Source organism: Convolutriloba macropyga, chromosome 4 (genome assembly GCF_964194025.1).
Source record: "Convolutriloba macropyga chromosome 4, txConMacr16.3, whole genome shotgun sequence".
NCBI classification, from domain to species: domain Eukaryota; kingdom Metazoa; phylum Xenacoelomorpha; order Acoela; family Convolutidae; genus Convolutriloba; species Convolutriloba macropyga.
The window spans coordinates 16495456-16518953 of NC_134471.1; the positions used below are offsets into that span (position 1 = coordinate 16495456).

The 23498-nt window shown below is 35.0% G+C and overlaps 2 protein-coding genes across 2 annotated transcripts in view; one reads left to right on the forward strand and one right to left on the reverse strand.

Annotated features, from left to right (window-relative positions):
• LOC142337485 (peroxiredoxin-2-like) overlaps window positions 1-23498 on the forward strand; it is a 538029-nt gene that overhangs the window by 136130 nt on the left and 378401 nt on the right. The gene's annotated exons all lie outside the window — the stretch shown is intronic.
• The window catches only part of LOC142337996 (E3 ubiquitin-protein ligase UBR5-like), a 204229-nt gene that overhangs the window by 92113 nt on the left and 88618 nt on the right, over window positions 1-23498 (reverse strand). Inside the window, exons 16-19 of the mRNA XM_075387630.1 lie at window positions 17394-17517; window positions 16746-16900; window positions 16282-16402; window positions 4437-4703 (exon numbers count right to left, since the gene is read on the reverse strand). Of these exons, the coding sequence (XP_075243745.1) occupies window positions 4437-4703; window positions 16282-16402; window positions 16746-16900; window positions 17394-17517 (667 nt within the window). The remainder of the gene's footprint in view (window positions 1-4436; window positions 4704-16281; window positions 16403-16745; window positions 16901-17393; window positions 17518-23498) is intronic.

The window sequence follows — 23498 nt, forward strand, 5'->3', positions numbered from 1 at the left end:
AGTCATTCAAAAAGTTTAAAAAATGGTCAAGCAAGAATGTTGCATAAAGACATACACATTTACGAAAATAGCCGCCGTTGATTCCAATAAGCATGATTGGGATTGAACGAATAGAAGATATTGAAAAAAAAGATTTTTGTACAAAAAAATTTTTTAAGTCCGATTTATTTTGATGGCATTTCGTAGTTGAACATAACGTACTTCAGTTTCTTAGAGTAGCGGACATCGAAAAGTGGGTTTTATCCGGTTTCCATTTTTGATTTCGTTTTTTGGACTCCCTTCACTTTAGATTGCGTTGCTGAGCAACTGCTGTCTAAACGCACCTTGAGCAGAAAATGAAACTAGCCCAGAGAAGTCAAAAATATTTCAAGTAAATATCGAAAAGGCGGCAAAAAGAGGTAAAATGAACCAAATTCTTATTCGACGAATTGAAAAAACATAGCCGGACAAGTCCTGAAATACAATCAAAGTAATTGAATTAAAGACAGACCCAATGAACCTGACCTGCAGATCAATTGAACAATCCCAGCCAACAAGACAAAATCTCAAAAGTTGATAAACTAAAAGAATCAAACAAACTAACCAAAAAAACGATCATTGCTAATATCTTTGAAGCTTTTAACTTCAAGGCCATATATGAATCATTTCAAAATAATCATTAATTCACGCAAAAACCTTGGAAGAGATGAATCTGCCACTAAAAGGAGATAAAACGTTTTTTGACTCTGTTTTGTAAACCTTTAAAAAGTTTCGTTGGCCAGTAAAGATAGTTAAACTCAGAGAATGACAAAAAAATCGAGAAATTTGAAAACAATCAAAAATTTTAATTTGCAAGCTTTATTTAAAAAATTCCCTGCAATTGCAAAATTAAAAAACTGGAAACTAATTTATTGCCCCTACAAACTATGTGGTAACATACTAGCAAACCCTATAGGAGGTTCCCTGGCCACTGAAAAATTTCAAAGAGTTAAAGAAAAAATTTGCAACTTTATCAAAAAATTGGTTTAAAGATATTAAAATCTTGAATACCATTCAATGGCCAAAAAATATTTTCATTAAACTGTTAGCAAACCCTAGATGAGGCTTCTTGCCCCCTGGGGCTGGAAAACTTGAATAACGACAATAAATGTCAGAAAATTTGAAAAAAAACATGTTTGATTAAAAAAATTATTAAAATTCTTGAAGTTAAAATGTTTAAAACCACTTCATTACCACAAGAAACTATGCAATAACCTATTACTAAACCCCAGAGGAGCTTTTTTGACATCAAAGTCTGAAACAACTCAAAAAAAGACAAAAATTTTCAATTTGAAAAATTAGTATAAATTACCGTGTTAATGTTTGGAGTAGCAATAGATATAGCGCTTAAAGTGGCCGTAAAAGGCAATTTTGTCTTGCAAAGGAACTTTATCAACTTTAATAAACCTCAATTTCATACTGGTCTAACAAAAAATCCAAAAAATGACGAATAAGTGCTACAAATTTCATTATTTTAGGCTCAAAAACTCCCGAAAATGACCTTTTAACCTTGAGTTACGGCCTTCCCAGTAGCTTCAACACTCTGAGTACTTGAGGGACTACTAAACGCGTGCCTCTAATGAAACTTGATGCCCACTGAGCTTTACCTGATTATCCCGTTTTCAAAGCTCAAAGTCATGAAAACAGGTGTGAAAACATCTTACAAAAAAAAAGACAGAGCACCAATACAATTCAATTCTTGGATTGTAAAAAACATAGCAGGACAAGTTCTGACGTACAATTTGACTAATTTTCATCGACAAAACAAAAAAACCAGACCTAGAAAGGACTATTGGGACTGATTGAGAAAACTATTTCTAAAGAATCAGATCAAAAAACAGAAAGAAAATCAATGTCAAAATGCCGCATGTGAACAAATAACTACAAGCGAGAAAGACAAATTTGGTTCAAACAAAACAACTAGGCCTAGAATGAACTATAAATGCGTTGAAAAAACCATTTAGAAAAAAATTCGGTCCAAAAAAATTGAAAAAACAGTAAAACTCAAAGTGAAACCACTAGCGACAAAGTGAATTTTTGCTCAAACACCGTTTTCTCCCTCTAATTCAAAAATAGAGCGAAAAATTTCATACCGCAAAACCACTAGCTTTTTTGCTCCACTTCCTGTTTCCGCATGACCAATATCAATACTCCAATTTGACTTCAAAAATAATGAAAATGTGAGAACAGATCTTTAAGACAGCGCCCCAATACAATTCAGATTCATTAAATTGTAAAATTAGGAGTGCAAAATAGTCGGCTGAGAAGCTGAGGGCAGCTAACAAACATAAATTGTTTGTTAGCTGCTGAACGCAGCTAACAAACAATTTATTTCATGGGCTGTAGACTAGATACACTTTTCTTTAGAGGTGAAAAAAATCCGACCAGGTTGGGATCCGAATCAAGGACCTCTGGAGTCCTCGACAGAAGCATTAGCACCTCGTCTATCAAGCCCTCGTCCTATCCTATGCTACAATCGCTTTTAATTCAGCAACAAACAAAAGCGTAAAAAAGTCCCTCGAGAAGTCAAAGAATGTTATAGAACAAAAGCTCCGAGCATAAATTTTCCATCGAAAAGACGCACGTTTACAATAATTAATTCAGACATCGTTCGAAAGCAATTAAACAAAGATCACCGCAATATAGCTAGGCTCAACTTCCAACTTTGAAGCTATAATGAAACATACCCGACTAAACGTCGGAAGAATTGCTCTTGAACGACTAGTGGGAGCTCTAATCAATTGCAGCCTGCTTCAGTCGGGGGGGGGGGGGGAGCCTGAAAGGGACTAAGAAGTCATATAGTGGGCTTCAAATAACCACATTAGAGGTTAACATATACCACTATTAAGATTTAAAGTAAAAAATGACACCAGTTTCGGCGCACTTTTCATTTGACTTTTAGTATTAAATTGGCGCCAATTGAGTTCAGCTGCTTGAAATTCTGAATGAGCGAATTTTAGATCACGCAAAATACAGAACTTCAAGGGCGTAAAAGTCATTCAAAAAGTTTAAAAAATGGTCAAGCAAGAATGTTGCATAAAGACATACACATTTACGAAAATAGCCGCCGTTGATTCCAATAAGCATGATTGGGATTGAACGAATAGAAGATATTGAAAAAAAAGATTTTTGTACAAAAAAAGTTTTTAAGTCAGATTTATTTTGATGGAATTTCGTAGTTGAACATACTTCTGTTTCTTAGAGAGAGGCTACAGGGGCTACTGTCAACACCAATAAGCATAAAAGATGGTAACTAAGACTTATAGGAACGACGTTCAAATAGCGGGAATCTAAAATTGGGCTTTATGGGTTTATCCCGTTTCTATTTCTGACTTCAATTTTTTTATACTGACTCTGTTCATTTTGAATTGCTCTGCTGAGCAACTGATGTTCAAATTCACTTTTAGCAGAATGACAGAAGAGTGAAAACATACCCGGCAGATTGCCGGAAAATAGCCGCCGTTGATTCCAATAAGCATGATTGGGATTGAAAGAATAGAAGATATTGAAAAAAAAGATTTTTGTACAAGAAAATTTTTTAAGTCCGATTTATTTTGATGGCATTTCGTAGTTGAACATAACGTACTTCAGTTTCTTAGAGAGGGGCTACAGGGGCTACTATCAATACCAATAAGCATTAGAGATGGTAACTAAGACTTATAGGAACGACGTTCAATTAGCGGACATCTAAAATTGGGCTCTATGGGTTTATCCGGTTTCTACTTCTGACTTCAATTTATTATACTGACTCTGTTCATTTTGAATTGCTTTGCTGGGCAACTGATGTTCAAAATCAGTTTTAGCAGAATGAGAGAAGAGAGAAACTAGCCTAGAGAAGTCAAAAAGATATCACGCAAAAAGTTGAAAAAGCGGCAAAATGAGGTAAAGCGAAACATTTTTTTATTCGACGACGTAAAAAAAATAGGAACGCGATAATAGCCAGCTGAGAAGATGAGGGCGGCTATTAACTAGCCTAGAGAAGTCAAAAAATTTCGCGCAAAATGTCGAAAAAGCGGCAAAATGGGTAAAGCGAAAAAAAGTTCGACGAAGTAAAAAAAAACAAAATAGGAGCGCTATAACAGCCGGCTGAGAAGATGAGGGCGGCCATTAATAATTTGCTATGAACTACGTTCAAGAGCAATTAAAAACCAAGAGAAGGTCGAGAAAAGCTCCGCTCGGCTTTCGCTGTCGCAGCCATTAAAAAGAGAGAAAGGACATCTACTAATACTTTCCACAACTTTTGATTGTCACGCGACCATAAACTTGCGAACTTCCAACCTATTTTTTTCCTGGTCAGTAAAGGCAAAAGCAAAGAGGCAAGTCAACCCTTGGGAATTAATGGTTAACCATCATGGCTCAAATAACTGCATAAAATAACTGCATAAAAACATTCGAGAGCAATTGTTCTAAACTATTACCAGATGACGACGGTTGCTGAGATGTATTTGCCGTCGGTTTTCCCATAGATACGAGAGCGTGTATGATGTTCCTATTTCCATCACACCTTTCTGCCACAATAGAGGGTCCTTCTTTATCTGGGTTCAATTCGTATTCGGCCAGACGCATCTCGACTAAATGTTGGTTACACTGGAGCACTGCAGTCATTGTAGGGCTGGATTTTGTAATAAATGCTGTCAATAGAACTCTCTGGATGGAAGGAGCCCCCTCTCTCACATGATGGACACCTGAAATTACATTACACTATATAACTAAGAGCCCCTTACTGGTATTGCATGGTCATAATTCAATGCGCGATAATTTACAAAATTGCAAGCAGCTGAATTGCTAGATCGTGCAAGATTTTGGAATATCTTGAGAAACTATGCATTTTTCAGCCAAACTGTTCCAGAATTAGGTCGCTGAATTTGATGACAGTGCTGCAACAAATAATTATCTTTTACCTGAAACATTCGCGCGTCTCAAAAATTTATTTCTTTTCATTGTGATAATTAATAATAGCCAATAAATTCCAGGAAAATAGCCGCCGATGACACGCTTGACGCACATCGGCATTAAAACATAAAAAGGGAAAAGAAGATAGTGTTTCTAAGAGTCAAAAGTGTTCTAATTTCGTTTAAAAATTCAGTTAGATTCCGAAGATAAACTTAATTCAGCTTCTTAACTATTTCTATTTCCGACTCTATTTTCAATTTCGTTTTCGGCATTAACTCCATTCACTTTAGATTGCTCTGCTAATCAATTTCTGTTTAAAAGAACCTTGAGCAAAATGAAGAAAGAAACTAGCCTAGATAAGTCAAAAAGAATTCGCAGAAACTGTTGAAAAAGCTGTGAACAAAGGTAAAGCGAAATAAACTTCTATCCTATGAAGTTAAACAAAAACATAGCCTGAAAAACAAGCCATGGCCTACAACAACAAATTTCCATTGTATAAATGAGAAATGAGACCAAAAATGGACAATGAATGAATTGCGAAAACCATTTGAAAACCCGATTATAATTTCTATTGTCTAAACGAAAAATGAGACCAAAAATGCACAATGAATGAATTGCGAAAACCATATGAACACATAGCCGGAAGATTGCCGGACAGCAGCCGGTGACGCACTTGACAAGAAAAAAAAAAGAGATAAATTGACCAAATTTTTTCTATTTTTTGTTTCCGTGTCAAAAATTGTTCTAATTTGGCGTGCAGTTTCGGTTGGATTCTGAAACTATACTTAATTCAGCTTCTAATGCGAAAGCTAATAAGTTTAATACCAATGTCAACTAGCAAACACTCTAATGAACTTTGTTAACCTAATTCTCGATGATTTAATGACCCGACTTTATCGGTTCATCCCGTCTCTTTTGATTTTGCTCTTTCGACCTAGACTGTATTCACTATCTTGCATAACTCATTGAGTGAATGGATTTCAACAAAACCGACTAACACCGGGCGAATTGGTTTCAAACAACCGGCGAGCAGTTGGCTTCATCAGTAGCTAGCCATGGTTTAGTGAGGCTAGCTTTAGCTTAATTGAAGGGGCGTCAGGTGAGCCAAGCGGTGTGCACCACAGCGGGGTGGGCGGAGGGGTGGTGCAACAGTGCATTGGGGGGACTGATGTGGGAACTATTAAAACTATTGGAAACTACTTGGAAACTATGGAGCTGAAAGGCTAAGAGAACTTGATGCCCACTGGGCGCTACCTATTATCCCGTTTCTGAGGACGATAAGGGTCAAACGAAAAATTGGTCAAGCAAAAATTTGCATGAAAAAGACTAACAGGATTAATATATTTGATACAAATTGCGTTTGAGAGCAACTAACAACGATTTCTTAAGGCTAGTACGTTCATATATGATAAAACATTTCTACTGTAATTCAAAGTTAATGAGGATAATAGATGATGACATTACGCCACATAGAAGCAGCTGAGGTGCGTCATCAACAAAAAGAGATAAAGACACACACACACACACACACACACACACACACACACACACACACACACAGAGAGAGAGAGAGAGAGAGAGAGAGAGAGAGAGAGAGAGAGAGCTAGGAATATTTTCCATGATGCGATTCGACTCTGCAACATTTAGTTTTCTAGCTTTGTTAGTAATTAAATCAAAGTGGACTAATAAGTGCAAAACTTGAAAAAAATTCCAGATTTTGTAGTAAAGAAGCTCAAAACCATTTTCTGTCTCTGGAGTTCTGTCAAGTAATCCATCTGCAAGACTTGAAAATTTTCGTTGGCCAGTAATGATTGTTAAACTCAGAAAAGGACGAAAATATTAAAAAATTGTAAAAACCATCGCAAATTTTAACAAAATCATGCTAAAATTCAAAATACTAATATCTTCAAAACTGACCAGCAGATCAATTGAAAAATCCACGTCAAAAAGACAATCTCAAAAGTTGAAAAAACAAAACAAACTTAATAATAAAACAAACAAAACAAATACGTCATTGCTAAAACTCTCGAAGCTTTTTCCCTGAAGTACAATCATGATACAATTCAATGTACTACTAAACTAACGCACAACCCTTGAAAGAGATTTATTTGCCACTAAAGGTAGATAAACTTGACAAATATGAGAAATGCTTAAAAAACTGAAAAGTTTAAATAAATAAAGTTTCTAAATCTTACAGAAAAGAAATGTTGAAAATCATTTACTTTGTTTCGGGGGTTCTTCCATGAAACCAATCCACAAGAGATAAAAAGTTTTTGTTGGCAATAGATTGTTAAACTCAAAAAAATGACAAATGACAAAAAAAAAATGCAGATTGTAACAAAAGTTTGCTGAAATTCGTGATATTAATATGCTGAAAACAATTTAACTGTCTCAAGAGACTATCCAGTATCCCTATTCCAAGCTTTAAATAGTTTCACTGGCTCATAAAGATCCATGATAATAATTGGAACATGATAATAATTTTCAAAAAACGAAGAAAAAAATTAAGTTTTATCAAAATATTTTTAAAAAATTTCTTCAATTCATGAAATTCAAATCTTTAAAAAAGTTCCATTACATCTAGAAACTATGCAGTAGCCTTTTATGAAACCTTAGAAGAAGTTCTTAGGGCTTGACACCTAGGGCTGATGAAACTCAAAAAATGACAAGAATTTTCAAAAAACTTGAAAAATTGTGAAAATTAGTATAAATTCGAGCATTTTTAGCGAGCGGCTGTTCGTCGTAGCTAGTCTAGGGGGAGAGGGGGAACCTGAGAGGTGGGGTGGGGGGAACAGCGCGCGGTTTCAACAGTGGGGGGGGGTCTTCAACCTCTAAGAACCACCCTTCACACCATAATATAAGTCTCCAAAACAGTTTGAGCTGAGAGTCTCTAGGAGCACTTAATGCCAGCTGGGTCCTACCTGTTTATCTCGTTTTTGTGAAGGGTCAAATGGGTCAGAGAAGAAATCGATCAAGCGAAAAATTGCATAAAAAAGACCGACAGGACTAATATAGTTGCTAGAAATTTCGTTTGTGAGCATTAAAAAACATTCAGTTGAAACAGTGAGGTAAGTCAGAATTCAAACGTGAAAATTGTGGCTTATATAAAACGTGATCAAAGGTTAAAGCGAATTTAAAAAAGGAGAGCGCCTCAATAACAGCCGTTTGAGAGGCTGACGGCGGCTATTAAAAACCTGATTAAAAACATCGGAAAAAGAGAAAAATCAAAGTCAAATTGCAGCACGAGAACAAAAAGCACTACCGTGAAAGCGAATTTTTGTTCAAACATCGTTACTAACTCTACGTAAACATAGAGTGAAAAAATATCACTCCTCAAAACAAGTACTGTTTTCGCTCAACGTTCGGCGTTACCAAAACCACTACTGCAATTTGACTTGAAAAAACATCAAAATGTGTGAACAGATCATAAACACAGCGCCCCCATACAATTCAAATTCTTTGGAATCGAGAAAAAGAAAGAGCGCCTAGATAATGGCTGTTGAGGTGATAACGACGGATATTAAGTATCTCTCAATCTAAAGATTTCAGACAATCTTTTCTTCGGTATGAGTAGGCCATACGAGCCATTTTGTTCAATGTTATATGTATGATCTGTTGAAAACCAAGACTCTCAAAATTTAGAAACATAGCCGGCAGATTGCCGGAATAGCTGCGAAAGAATACACCTGCGTGCCATATAATAGAGATGGAAACAGACAAATCTAAATTGGAAAAAATCGACGCCGCTCAAAAAGCTAGGTAAAAAACATTCAGCGATAAATTAATAAAGCTTGTTAAAATTCATCCCACAGAAGCCTCTTATTAGGGACCTTTACGGCACATATGAGTTCCTTAGACCTTAAACAACAAATTCAAATTAAACTTAATATTTAAAGTGCGAAAGTCATTATATTGAGTGAGGTAAGTCACTTGTGATCAAAATCTAACCACGCAAAATACTTTCGCCAAAAAGAGAGTGAGAAATGACGTCACGCGCGCAAGCGCCGTTTGTGAGAGGAGGAAATCATTCAGAAAATTTGACTTTTTCAGCTTTGCTGTGTGAACAAATGTAAAACGAAAAAGAGCGTCAGACGACGAAAAAAAAACATAGCAGGACAAGTCCTGAAATACAATTAAAAGAATTGAACGAAAAACTCAGACGTACTCTACCTGACCAGCAGATCAATTGAACAAAGCCAGCCAGAACACAAATAAAATCATCAAAAATTGAGAAATTAAAAGAATCAACCTAAACAAAAATATACTCATCGCTAAAACTCTAAAATTTGCGTTAAACTTTTTCGAGTTAAACTTTAAAAATACCTATTTCAAAAATAAGTTCAAAACCAATTTTTGTGTCTAAAATCGGTCCAGTATTATATCTGTAAGACTTGAAAAATATTCATTGGCCCTTGAAGATCGATTAACTCGAAAATGAACACAACATTTAAAAAAAAAGAAATCAATTCAAAATTATAAGGAAATGTTGCTGAAAATTGTGATATAAATATCTCCAGAATCATTTTTTTCTGTATCTCTAGAGGCTATCCAGTTGTTTCATAAATCGATAGGCAATAATTTTTAGAAAAAAAACTCAAACTTCAAAAAATAGAAATTTGTTCTATTAAAATGTTGGAAGCCATCCAAATGCCCCCTAGCAACCTTTTAATGACATACTATCAAACCCTGGATAACTTTATCTGGCTACTGAGGCGAAAAATAAAAATAATGCAAATAATTTTATCGAAAAAATTGCAAATTTTATCAAAAAACTTCTTAAAGTCGAAAGAATAAATTGTTGGAAACAAATCCATTGGAAATAAAAACCATGCAGTAACTTTCTATCAGAAAGTGGAATATGTTTTCTCGCACTTGAGAATGGACGAATATCAAAAACTGACCAAAACTTTAGGAAGCCTTAAAAAAATTGCAGATTTTATCAAAAGAATGCTAAAATTCGAGACATTAAATGTTAAAAACCATTCCATTGTTACTAGAAACTATGCAGTGCACTATTAACAAACCTCAAAGGATATTGCCTGGTCCCTGAAGCTGGAAAACTGAAAAAATGACAAAAATTTTCTAAAACCTGAAGAAAATGCGAATTTTGTCAAAAAAACTGCAAAAATTTGTAAAATTCAAAAGTTGAAACCTATTCCATGGCAACTAAAATTTGTAAGTTGTTATCCGACTTATTATCCAATCCCTGATGAGGTTTTCGGGCACCTGGGACTCAAACAACTTGAATAATGACAATAAATGTCAATTAATATGAAAAACATAACCGACTAAAGTCGGGCGAATTGCTCCTCAGGGCGCTACCTCTTTATCCTGTTTCTGAATACGAAAGTCAAATGAGTCAGACGAAAAATCGGCCAAGCGAAAAATTGCATAAGACAGAAATAATATATTTGCTACAAATTGCTTTTGAGCGCAATTAACAATGGTTTCCTAAAAGTGCCTGTTAGAACATTTATGATAAAAAAACATTTCAACTATAACTGATAGATAATGAGAATACATTGATAATGAGGATCAGAGATGGTGACATTACACCACATAACAGCAGCTGAAGTGCGGAATCAACAAAGAGAGAGAGAGAGAGATAAAACGTGATCGAGAAAGAGACGGAAAGGAACCCCAACCAAAATAGAGAGAAGAAGATAGGAATATCTTCCATGATTGGATTCGACAGTGCAACTTCTAGTTTTCTAATCTTGTTAAAAAATTGCAAATTTTAACAAAATCTTGCTAAAATTCAAGACATTTCAGGAGACTAAACAGTATCCATGCTTCAAGCCTGAAATAGTTTCACTGGCTCAAAGATCCATACGCTTGGAGAACAAAAATTTAAAAAAGTTAAAAATTCCAAAAAGTTAAAATTTATCCAAATAATGGTAAAACTGGAGTCATAAAAAAGTTGATCACAATCTCATTAACTCTGAAAACTATGCAGCAGCTTATTATCAAAACTTGGGAGGAGGTCCCAGGGCCTCTGTTGCCAGAAAAGTTCAAAAAACATTAAAAAATTGCAAATATTTTTAAAAATTGCTTTAAGTCGTGATATTAAAATCTTGAAGAACATTCCATTACAACTATAAACTATGCAGTAACATATTATCCAGCCCTAAAGGAAGTTCCCTGGCCCCTGAGGCTAGAGAAACCTAAAAATGACAAAAAATTGCAAGTTTTGCTCAAAAAAATTGCTAAAACTTGTAATATTAAAAAGTTGAAAACTAATCCAATATCAACAAAAAATTTTCACTAACTTATTATAAAACCCTAGCGGAGGCTTTTTTGACCCTTGAGGCTCAAAAAATCTAAATCTGGCAAAAAAAATCTGGCAAAAAATATCAGAAATATGCTAAAATTCGTGATGCTACAATATTGCAAGACATTCCATTTATTCAGTAACCTATTTTCAAACCCTAGAGGAGGATTCTTGGCTCTTAAGGCTGAAAAAATCTAAAAAATGAACAAAAAATTTCAAAAAAAACTTAAAAGCAAGTTTTATCAAAAAATGCTAAAATTTGTGACATTAAAAAGTTGAAAAACTATTCCATTACCACTAAAAATTTGTCAGTAACTTATTATCAAAACTCATAGGACGTTTTCTGGCCCCTGGGTTTGGAAAGACCTGAATAAGGAAAAAATGTCAAAAACTTGAAAAAATTGAACAATTTGTCAAAAAACTTCCAAAATTTGTGATTTTAAAATGTTGAAACCATTCCATTACCACTAGAAACAATGCAGTAACCTATTATCAAACCCTAGAAGAGATTCATTGACACCTAGGGCTGATAAAAATCAAAATGTCAAAATTTTCAAATGTGCACCCGGGGCTGATTGGGGGCAACACTGGGGTGGGGGAGCAACAGCGCGGTGGGGGTGGGGGCAATAGGGGGAGGTTCAACAGTGGGGCTGTCTTCAACCTCTAAGAACCGCTCTTCACATCATAGGTATAATTATGAGTCTCCAAAACAGTTTGGGCTGAAACGCTCTAAGACCACTTAATGCCCGCTGTGCGCTAACTGTTTATCGGGTTTTTGAGGACGAAAAGTCAAAAGCGTCAGACGAAAAATAGGTCAAGCAAAAAATCGCGTAAAAAAGACCGACAGGACTAATATGATTGCTACAAACTTCGTTAGAGAGCAATTAAAAATTGGAAGTTTAGTCAAAAACCGCTAAAATTCATGATGGCCAAAACACGAAAACCATTCGATTACCACCAGAAACTATGCAGTAATCTATCATCAAACCCTTTATCAAACCCTAGAAGAGGTTTCTTGACAGCTAGGTCTAAAAAATGACAATTTTCAAAAAACCTGAAAAAAATTGCAAAAATTAGTATCATTTTGCGTGTTTGTGTTTGTAGTACGAAAACATATAGCTCATAACAAGCAATTTTGTCTCGTAAAAGGACCACATCAACTTTTAAAAACTTCAACTTAAGACAAATCAAAATAAAAAATTACAAAAAACATGAAAAATTGCACCATTTTGAGCCCAAAAACTCAATAAAATGACCTTTTAACTTTAAATTAAGGCCATCCCAGTAGCTGCACCACTATAAACACCTGAAGGACTATTAAAGCCCACTTTGGGCCTCTAATGAAGCTTAATACCCGCTGGGCTTTACGCGTTTATCCCGTTTTGGAAGATCAAAGTCATTGAAAAATGTGTGAACACATCTTAAAAAAACACAGAACACCAATACAATTCAAATTTTTTGAAAAGTAAAAAACCAAGAGCACCGCAATATAGCTCCGCTCAGCTTACAGCTTCGCAGCTATGAAAAAGAGCGACTAAATGATGATTTTTTTATTAGCTTATAGCGGCCATTAAACAGCTTAATTAATAATATAAAATAAGAGTAATAAAAGAGGCCTTAAAAAGGGTTCACAAAACCAAATGTACGCATTGCTCTCAAATGACTGGCGAGGGTTTGGCCTTGGTACTAGCCTAAGGAGGTCCAGAAAAAAGGGGCCGTTGTGCCAAGGGCAGGTTAAAAACGGACTGCAGACCCCGAAAACCCCACCATTAAATTCCAGCTACGAATCAGCTTCTGTTGGCTATAGACTGAGCCTGCTAAAGCTCTAAGAGCTGCAGTTAAAGCCCTGAGCTGCATATGGACCTGCAGCTGGCAGAAATGAAAAGTTAATTGGCCCCTTAAGGTTGAAATTTTCAAAAAGCGTGAAAAAACTGAAACTCTAATGAACAGACACTATCCTGAAATTAATAATCTTAGAACCCAATTCTTAGTCTCTAGAAACTATCCATTGACACAACGTCCAGCCCTAAAATTTTAATTGACCCATAAAGATCGAAAAACTCAAATATGAAAACAATATTCAAAAATTTGGAAAAATATCAAAACATTAATCAAAAGACGGTAACTTCTTGATATTAATATCGTCAAAAGCATTTTATGTCCCTAAATATTATCCAGTTACCGCCTCAAAAAATTAACTGACCGAAATTGGAAAAGTCAGGAAACAAAAAAAATCATGCTTGAAATGCCACAATTTTGGGGTGTATAACTAAAGAGAAAGTATGGCTTAAAAGACCTTAGGAACTTCGCAAAACCTCAATTGAAGGAAGACCCATATAACAAAACAGTCAAAACATAACTGCCAGACTGCCGGAAAATAGCCGCCGATGAATCGAAGAACCACGATTGGATTGAAAGAATAGAAAATACTAAAAACTGATTTTTGTACAAAAAATTCTTTAAGTGTGAATTTTGATGTCATTTCGTAGTTCAGAGGATACAGGGGCTAATATCAATACAAATAGGCATTAAAGATGGTAACTAAGAAAGATCAAGTAATGGGCATCTAAAATTGGGCTTTATGGGTTTATCCCGTTCTTATTTCTGATTTGGTTTTTTATACTGACTCTGTTCATTTTGAATTGCTTTGGTGAAATGACGTTAGTGAGAGGAAGAAGTCATTCAGAAATTTTGACTTTTTCAGCTTTGCTATGTGAACAAATGTAAAAAAAAGAAGAAAGAGCGTCAGACGACGAAACAAAAAACATAGCCGGAAAAATTCCGGAATCGACTCGAAGCGTCAAAACTTCACTAACAAAACCGTAATTGCAGCGCAAGCCACTACCTTCTGTATTAAACCATTAACTCACTGCCTCTCCAGGTCTGCTATAAAAATTGGTGAAACTTAAACCAATGTCACCAAGAGAAAAATGCAATAAAATTTTATATTATTGAAAACGTTAAGTAACATTAAAAAATAAATCAGAAAAGATTAAGGTCGTCAAAAAACAGATAGTCTGAAAAAGATGACAAGGTTATCAATTGCCCTCAAATAATTCATGATTCTATTCTGAAAAAGATCGCGAAAGCAAACGGCAGATAATAATCTTAGAAACTAAGTTAAATCTTTTCAAAAACGAAAGCTCAAACTTAAGAATAAGAAAACACCTAAAATTACACTTCAAATCATTGCCAATGAGACAAAAAAAACAACACACACTTGTTCCTTGTTGTACATATGCTAGACAACATGATTTCATACTAATTCAAAAATTAAAATGATCAAAGAAAAGACATGAGCAGCAGAAGCATATTCAAAGGCAAAAAATAGTTTAAGTTAATACCATGGCCGGAAGAAAGTTAGTAAATAGTAATAAGTGGCAATTTTTGAAAAGGCTAGCTATCAAACTCTCAGTACTGCCTTATGTTGAATGAAATCAACTGCAAACCGAAGCTGAAATCATTCATTTTTAACAACTGAAAAAATCCATATACCGAAAATAAATGTAGGTGCCAGCACATAGCTAGAATGATATTAACTAGAATGTGAAGAATGTGGGCACAATGTAAGAAACACCGTACCAGAAAGACATTCTTTATTTTTGAAATTTAAAAATCAAATTAAAAAAATCAAGAAAAACGAATACATTTCATTGTTCAGCATTCGAGACATAGAAAAGATAACTAGCCATCCGATACAAAGATCTGTCCTCCTGAAGTAAAAAGCAGAATTCATAATTACGAAACATTGAAACATTTTGCAAAAAAAAATGGTCAAAAAACTTTTAAGACTGCATTTATGAAAAAGTTTTAAGTGTTTTTCAAAAACTTAGCGCCAAAAAATGACTGAATTTTTATTGAAACGAATGGAAAGTCCCTCATGTTGCACAAAAAGACTATTTCTAGCAATTACAACCAAAATACAAAAAACTGAAAATCGGAAAAAAACCAAAATCGGATTAGCATATGTACATTTTTACAAAAACAAAAATACATCGAGGTAGAAAGAGTATATGAATTATCAAAGAGAAGTTGCACTATTAACTGATTTTTGACATAAAGACGGTTAAACGATCCAAAAATGAAGAAATTAATAGAAAAAAAAGCCAAACATAGCTGGCAGATTGCCAGAAAATAGCCAAAATAGATTCGAAGAGCGGCAGTTTAAAAAACAGTAAAAAAGACAGACCAACAAAATTCGTCTTTTCATCTGAAGGCTGATCTGTTATATTTTGATTAAAAATCTGTACAAGTTATTGCTGCCTCTATTAGCTGATCTCAAATAACCTTCATTTAGAGTGACACACACCTATTTGACCTTATCTCTGAATTAAAGTAAATAAAAGTCAATTTCAAATTGAGGAAGTCATTTTTGAGAGTGAGGTAAGTCAAGTGTGACCAAAAATTTAATCACGCGGATGAACAAAAAAAACTCGCTCCACTAAGAGCGAAAAATAACGTCACAGATGCAATTCAGTTGAAATCGCATGAACGAATGAACAAAAAGTGGCTGTGACGTCATATGGTCGTAACAAAAATCATGACGACGAAATAAAAAAAAACTAAGAGAAGGCCGATAATAGCCCAGCTATCGCTGTGCGGCTATTAAAAAATAACTAAAATATCAAGAAATATGTGCCAATTTTCAACTTGAAACGCGTTTTCAGGCTCTGCAAAACACTGTGGCATCAATATCCGAAGTTGACATTTCAATATAGTATCGAATAAAACTTATTTCTACAAGAAACCAAACTAAAAGCAAAACAATAGGGCCACTTAGACGAAGAAACGGCTAAAAACGGTTATCTATATGTGCCATTCAGCCAAAAACTGCTTTTCAAAGTCAAAAAGTCATTCACTAAACGCAGCGCATGATCAAAAAACTTCTCTCGCTTAGCGAAAATCTGTTCACCAAGCCAGCTTTTCTCACTTTTGCTTTTAGGTCAAAATGCCGCGTGAACAAATCTACTTTCTGTAAAAAAAGACCAAGAGAAAACCAATACTCCTCTTCGAGTCGTAAAAACCAAGAGCACCGCAATATAGCTCCGCTCAGCTTACAGCTTCGCAGATATAATATATATCAAAAAACATTCTCTTACCTATGGCTGCTGTCTTGATGGGCAACATGTTCAAAGTAGAGGGTTCTCTCATTTGTCCAGCATCGTCTTTGGAGAAAGGATAGAAGCACCCATTTCCATCCATTAACAGACGCCCAGGATCCTACAGGACAAAATCAATAGTTCAACAAATGTCAGCATGCACAAAAATATACTTCTTAATTTGCAGCGTTGTACTGCTAAGCGATGCTTCCTGGAAACATATTTCTCCTCATTAATGCAAACTTTTTGGTCACAATTTCTGCTTTAGTTTCCACAAATTACAACCGGGAAGCTTTCTCGATACTAACAATTTAGTTACCTGAATTTAGAATCTCACATATTATAGACTGTAATAGGTATTTACCAATTTGGTCAAATCAAAATTTGCGGTTGGTGACGTCATTTGCAGTTTGTCACTGATTTTTAGCCCTCAGATCATGTTCTCACCTTAACATAAGACTCACCTCTGGTGCAACTTGTAGACTGATGGGGTTCTTCAGTCCGATGAAAGCGGGCAAGTCGGTGAAGAAGGAACGACGTTCCTCCACAGCACCTGAGCTGGGCTCAATCACACAATAGTAGAATTTGAATTGTGAAGCCGAAGCCACAACATGCACACCTTTAACACGTACAAAAAATTGGCTATTTAAAAATTTTGCAAATAACCAAAGTACCAACTTACCCACTGTTAAGCCAACAGTATTTCCATAGTTCTATTACCCCCGATAACTTCCGTATAACAGTTTTGATGGTGCACGTTTAGCGTTTGGAATAGACTTCATCTAGTTTTATTGAGATTTCGGGAAGAAAACTGCTTTTAAAATACCTTGGATGCCTTTTCTGGTCATATGAAAGCTGCGTGTCCAAGCGTACCAAATTAGCCCTTTTACACCATGAATTTAAGCCTCCTCGGCAGTTTGATGAAACGCAATGTACACTTAGAGACTCGTTGAGCTCTCAGGGAACTGATAAGCGATTAAAGAACCGTTGGTCTTTACCACTCAATTGCATTGCTGAGGACGAAATGTCTAGTCAGTCAGATTTATGCGAGAAACCACATTGAATAGGTTGAAAACCGGATAGACTATTTTACCTTCTGAGAGATTACTGACCTTTACAGTCGACTGCCACTGAGAGCAACTGTAGTTTGTCCAGTGCTGCACAGCTGCTTAAGATGTTCTTGGGCTGACACTGAATGCAATCCATGAACTTGGGTAGCGCATTCGACTTCAGTGCCTAGAAACAATTAAGTCTTCTCCGCGCAGGAGGGGCAGGAGGGGCAATTCAATTCAGAGGGGGTTGAGATTTGAAATCAACAAGGAGGCTCGTTAAGGTGCCTTTGCACATGATGTTCCGACCCGAGCTCATCGACAGTTGAGAAAATCAAAAATAAAATCTTTACATACCAAAACTACTAATTGAATTACATAATGACATGCTTCATAAAAGCACTCACGAGAAAACAAACAACAAAATCAGCAAAAACATAAATTTCACGTCAAAAACTCAATAACTAAATTTAAAAGCACCTCGTAACAACGTCAAAAAGCAATCTGATAAAACCTAAGCTACAAAAATTTACTCTTTCTTAACTACACAGCCGATGGGATTTTTCCTTAATGGGACTAGGCAACAAGTCGACAAAAAGAAATAATGAGGCAAAATTCAAAAGTCAATCAACATTTTTAAAACTTCATACGTCTCAAAAACTCTTAGCCTTAGCCTTTAATGAAATATTTCTTGATAAAAATACAAAAAAAATATTACGAAACCGATAGGACCTGTATTTCTTTAGATTAAGCCACAGAAACGAACTAAAGTTATAGAAACAACTAAAAAAACAATTACGAAAACACAAATTATTGAAGCCATTAAAATCATTAGCTTTATCTAAATGTTGTTTCTTTTATTTGAGTTATTATCTATACTAGTTCAGCAAAAACTAAAGCGAACGATTAAATGAGGTCACTTAGTCCTTATTTGAAAATCATTGGGATCTGTTATTACGCGAATATGCTAAAAATTCTAAAAAAGAACAACAAAACCTGAAAAAAATTTTAAAAAATGAAAACGAGTAATTTCATAAACTTTTAGGCTACTCATTATAAACTGACTGCATTGAGTAAAATCATTCATTCAATCCTCAATTAGAAGCCTATGAAACCTCTGTGTTTTACGGCTACAAATAAAAAACAGTCAAAAACAGCAAAAAAGAGAGAAAAGTGTCGAAGCCATTAAAAGTGAACTTTTAATCAGTAAACTTTCTATCTTCAATTATTCTTAACAGCAATGGGATGCTTCGTCGTTAACAAAATGACTTCACAAAATCAACAAACATTAACAAGTATATCAAAACCACGAAATTATTGAGAAAAACACGTAATATCAACGCCATCAAAATCAATAGCTTCAAAAGGACATCAATAAATACGCTATGTTATGCTTCGATTTGGAAAACTATGATGTTTGTCATTCATAGGTCATCAATAAGACATCAATAACTCACAGCCAATAAGTCTTATGGTTTTGAAAACAACAAAAACAGGCAAAAACCAGAAATTCAACAGAAAAGTGCGAGATTTTGTCTGAGCCATTTTAACTATAAGCTTTTCTCAGAGAACTTTCTCAATACTCCATTAAAGGTTTGTTCTAAGCAAATGAGAACTATCAGTATTATGATGTTTTAAGATTTCAAAAGGAACCAAAGTAATGAAAAAAATCCAAAAACTAAAAAAATTATGTAAACTCGTTGCATCGAAGTCAAAAAAACCAATAGTTAGAAGTCAAAATCGCTATCCAGGTAAATTTTGACAGAAATTGATGGGTTCAAATAACAGGTTTAAAATCGGTTAATGTTCAAAAAAAATTCGAAAAATTATTTTTAATGTCTTTACAAGCATTAGCTGTCCACTCCAGCACTAGATAGGTTCACTTACTGCTCATTAAGGAGCCCATTGCACTTTTAGTCAATGGGTCTATGCTATTGGACTTAGAAGAATTTAGTAAAATCTCAAAAAGAAAGAAGATTTCATTAAAAATTACAAAAAGTCGGAGTAGAGGCCAAAACAAAAGTGCGATCCCTCAAAAACGATTTCTTTGTTCATTGGGCTTAATTTGACTGTAATTGAGGTTCGTCATTAACGTAATCGTGATATGGAAAGTGACTTGTCTATAAGTGACTTCAAAAAACAAAAAAGCGAAAAGTTTTCTAAAAAAGCTTTCAAAGAGAATTCAAGTCTTATTTTTTTATATTAAACTTACCCATGAGACAAAAACTAGCATTTTTGTCGCCTTTCGCCTATTAGTAGTGAAAAAAATGTTTCATTTAGTAGCGTGAAAAGTAGTTTTGAATTCATATTTTTATTGAAAATATCTTTGAACAAAATTTAAGTTAAAAGTGAACAAAATCACGCCAAATTTCCTCTGTTCACACAAAACTTTAAACCTTGATAACTCCTCGGAAAAAACGAAATTCAAAAAATATTTTCAATTCCTAACTCTACGCTGGACGAGCTTTTTAATGATACCACTCACATATCTCTACGATGAATATATTGATCGGCCAAAATTGTCTGAACAAAAAAAACCCATTTGAGTATATAGTTCCTCCCCCAAAAGTGGGGCCGGAACAATTAAGTCTTCTCCACGCATAATTTGCTTCGGTCACAAAATGCCAGATATCCAATTGAAACATAAACAGACTAGCGCCGAACGAATTACCCTCGAACGACAGGTGAGGCAATTCAATTCAGAGGGGGTTGACGCATAACTTTAGGGGTGTAAAAGCCGACAAACAGGGTTCAATCCCGTGACCTGGATTGGCAGTCAGCAACCTCAACCAATATTCCGGCTTAGCCTTTACACTGGCAGCAGACTTAATTTGGGAAACGACCGGCGAGCGGTTGGCTTCGTCAACAGCTAGCCATGGTTTCGTGACCTCAGTCCGCCATCTTTTTATCCCGTTTCTGAATACGAAAGTCAAATGAGTCAGACGAAAAATCGGCCAAGGGAAAAATTGCATAAAAGACAAACAGGATTAATATATTTGCTACAAAACGCTTTTGAGAGCAATTAACAATGGTTTCCTAAAAGTGCCTGTTAGATCATTTATGATAAACATTTCAGCTATAACTCATTGATAATGAGGATCAGAGATGGTGACATTACGCCACATAACAGCAGCTGAAGTGCCGAATCAACAAAGAGAGAGAGAGATAAAACGTGAACGAGAAAGAGAAGGAAAGGAACCCTAACCAAAAGAGAGAGAAGGAGACAGGAATATCTGCCATGATTGAATTCGACACTGCAACATCTAGTTTTCGAACCTTGTTAATAAATAAATCATATGGAAAAAAACTAAAAAAGGGCAAAATTAAAAAAAATTCAACTTCGAAATAAAAAAACTCAAAACACTTTTTGTCTCGAAAGTTCTGTCAAGTTACCCAACTCCGGGACTTGGAAAGTTTCGTTGGCCAGTAATGGTCATTAAACTCAGAAGAGGAAATGTTGAAAAAATTTGAAAATCGCAAATTTTAAGAAACTCTTGCCAAAATTCAAGACATTAATATCTTAAGAACCATTTCACTGTCTCAAGAGACTATCCAGTATCCCTGCTTCAAGCCTGAAATAGTTTCATTGCCTCAAAGGTTCATACGCTTGGAACATTAAAATTTTCCAAAAATTTGAAAAGTTTAAAATTTATCCAAATATTACTAAAACTTGATTATAAAAAAGCTCGATCACAATCCCATTAACTCTAGAAACTATGCAGCAGCTTATTATCACACCTTGGAGGAGGTCCAGGGCCGGAAAAAAGTCAAAAACATGAAAAAAGTAGAATATTTTAAAAAATTGCATAAAATCGTGATATTAAAATCTTGAAGAACAATCCATTACATCTATAAACTATGCAGTAACATATTCTCAAACCCTAGAGAAGTTCCTTGGTTCTTGAGGCTAGAAAAACCTAAAAAAATGACAAAAAACTTCAAAAAATTGCAAGTTTTATAAAAAAAAAAATTGCTAAAACTTGTGTTATAAAAAGTTGAAAATTAATCCATGGCCAACAAAACTTTTTCAAATAACTTATTATCAAACCCTAACAGAGGCTTTTTTGGACCTTGAAGCTCAAAAAATCTGAATAATGACTATAAATGATAAAAAATTGGAAACAAAATGGCAAAAAAAATATCAAAAATATGGTCAAATTCGTGATAATTAATTCTTGCAAGACGTTCCATTTCATCAAGAAAGTAATCAGTAACCCATTTTCAAACCCTAGAGGAGATTCATTGGCTCTTAAGGCTGATAAAATCAATCTAAAAATAGACAAAAAATCAAATTTCAAAAAAAAACAAGTTTTATCAAAAATTAAATTTTGAAAAGCAAGCTTTATCAAAAAATTGCTAAAATTTGTGCCATTAAAAACTTGAAAATCTATTCCATGGCCATTAAAAATTTGTCAATAACTTATAATCAAAGCCCATAGCATGTTTTCTGGCCCCTGGGTCTGAAAAAACCAGAATAAGAAAAAAAAATGTCAAAAATTAAAAATTCACGTTTTGTCAAAAAATTGCTAAAATTCGTGATGTTAAAATGTTGAAACCATTCCATTACCACTAGAAAAATTGCAGCAACATACTATCAAACCCAAGAGGGTTGTGCACCGGGGGCTAATTGGGGGCAACAAGTGGGTGGGGGAAACAGCGCGGTGGGGGTGGGGGCAATAGGGGGAGGTTCAACAGTGGGGCTGTCTTCAACCTCTAAGAACCGCTCTTCACATCATAAGTATAATTATGAGTCTCCAAAACATTTTGGGCTGAAACGCTCTAAGACCACTTAATGCCCGCTGTGCGCTAACTGTTTATCGGGTTTTTGAGGACGAAAAGTCAAAAGCGTCAGACGAAAAATAGGTCAAGCAAAAAATCGCGTAAAAAAGACCGACAGGACTAATATAATTGCTACAAACTTCGTTTGAGAGCAATTAAAAACAATTCAACCATACCAGAGCCTTTAAAACACAAAAAACGTCCATCCATATTTTGTTATTGGTTAGTAAAAATTGTATTTGTTGAGCTGAAAAAAATCTAGGAAACAAATGCTTTTTTTCAAATGCTTCTTCTGCGCACGTGGCGGGTGGGTGAGGGCGTGATAGGGGAGGAGGGAAGGACGAAGTGGAAGAAGTGGCGGGGGGTGTAAGGGTAAGGGTAAAAACTGGAATCGCAAACTTGAAGTCTAAGCCGAAAGGCTCGAAGAGAACTTAATTCACTCCCGGCGTTACCTGTCCATCCCGTTTTTGAGGACAAAAGTCATGGCTCAGGCGAAAAATCTGTTAAAAAAGACCGACATGACTAATATTATTGCTACAAACTTCGCTTGCGAGCCATTAATAAAATCAAATCAGACTACAAAGAAAGTCGATTGGTCAAGCGTGAAAGTCACTCGAGGGTAAAAGAATGTTTGAGAGAAAACACACAAAAAACGCACAAGCATAACGTTTGCCTTAAAAGACACGTTTACAATGGTTGCATTGTTCGAGAGCAATTAATAACGAATCAGTGCATAGAAACAGTGAGTCGACTCGTATTCTATCATACTAGCAGGTCCCTAAAGGCTATCTGAAGGCATCTTATCTTGAAACTTTTACAAATGATGTTCTTATTTAAAACTTATTCGTGACAACTGGTGTACATGCGATCGTTTCAATGAATTTTTTTGCAAAACTACTTTGGACACACCAACAAAAAATGAAGAGAGCCAACTATGCCAAAGAAAGCTTTTATGCGAGTTAAGAGTAATAGACGTTCTCACAGAGCATTAAAAAATGAAAACAGATAGAATGAGAAATAAAGAGTGAGCAACTAGAATTAAAAATACGAAATAAACTCAAAAGACAGAGAACAAAAGAAGGTTGAAAGCAGAGAAGGAAAACAGAAAAAACGAGTCTGGGAGAAAGCCAACGGGACCAAAAACCGAAAATAGGGGAATTAACGAGAAAATTAAAATCGAAATTGATGAGGAAAAAAGAAAGAATGCAATGCTACAGAATCAATAAGAACATCAGGAACCCACCGTACGAAAAACGATAGGAAACAGAAAATTCAATCAAAAACAGACAAATAAAAAAAGAAAAAGTTAGTAAACAACCTAAGAAAATGAAAGAGAGCGAGAGAGAGAGAGAGAGAAAGAAGGAAAAAGAAAAGCGCGCGAGAGAAAGA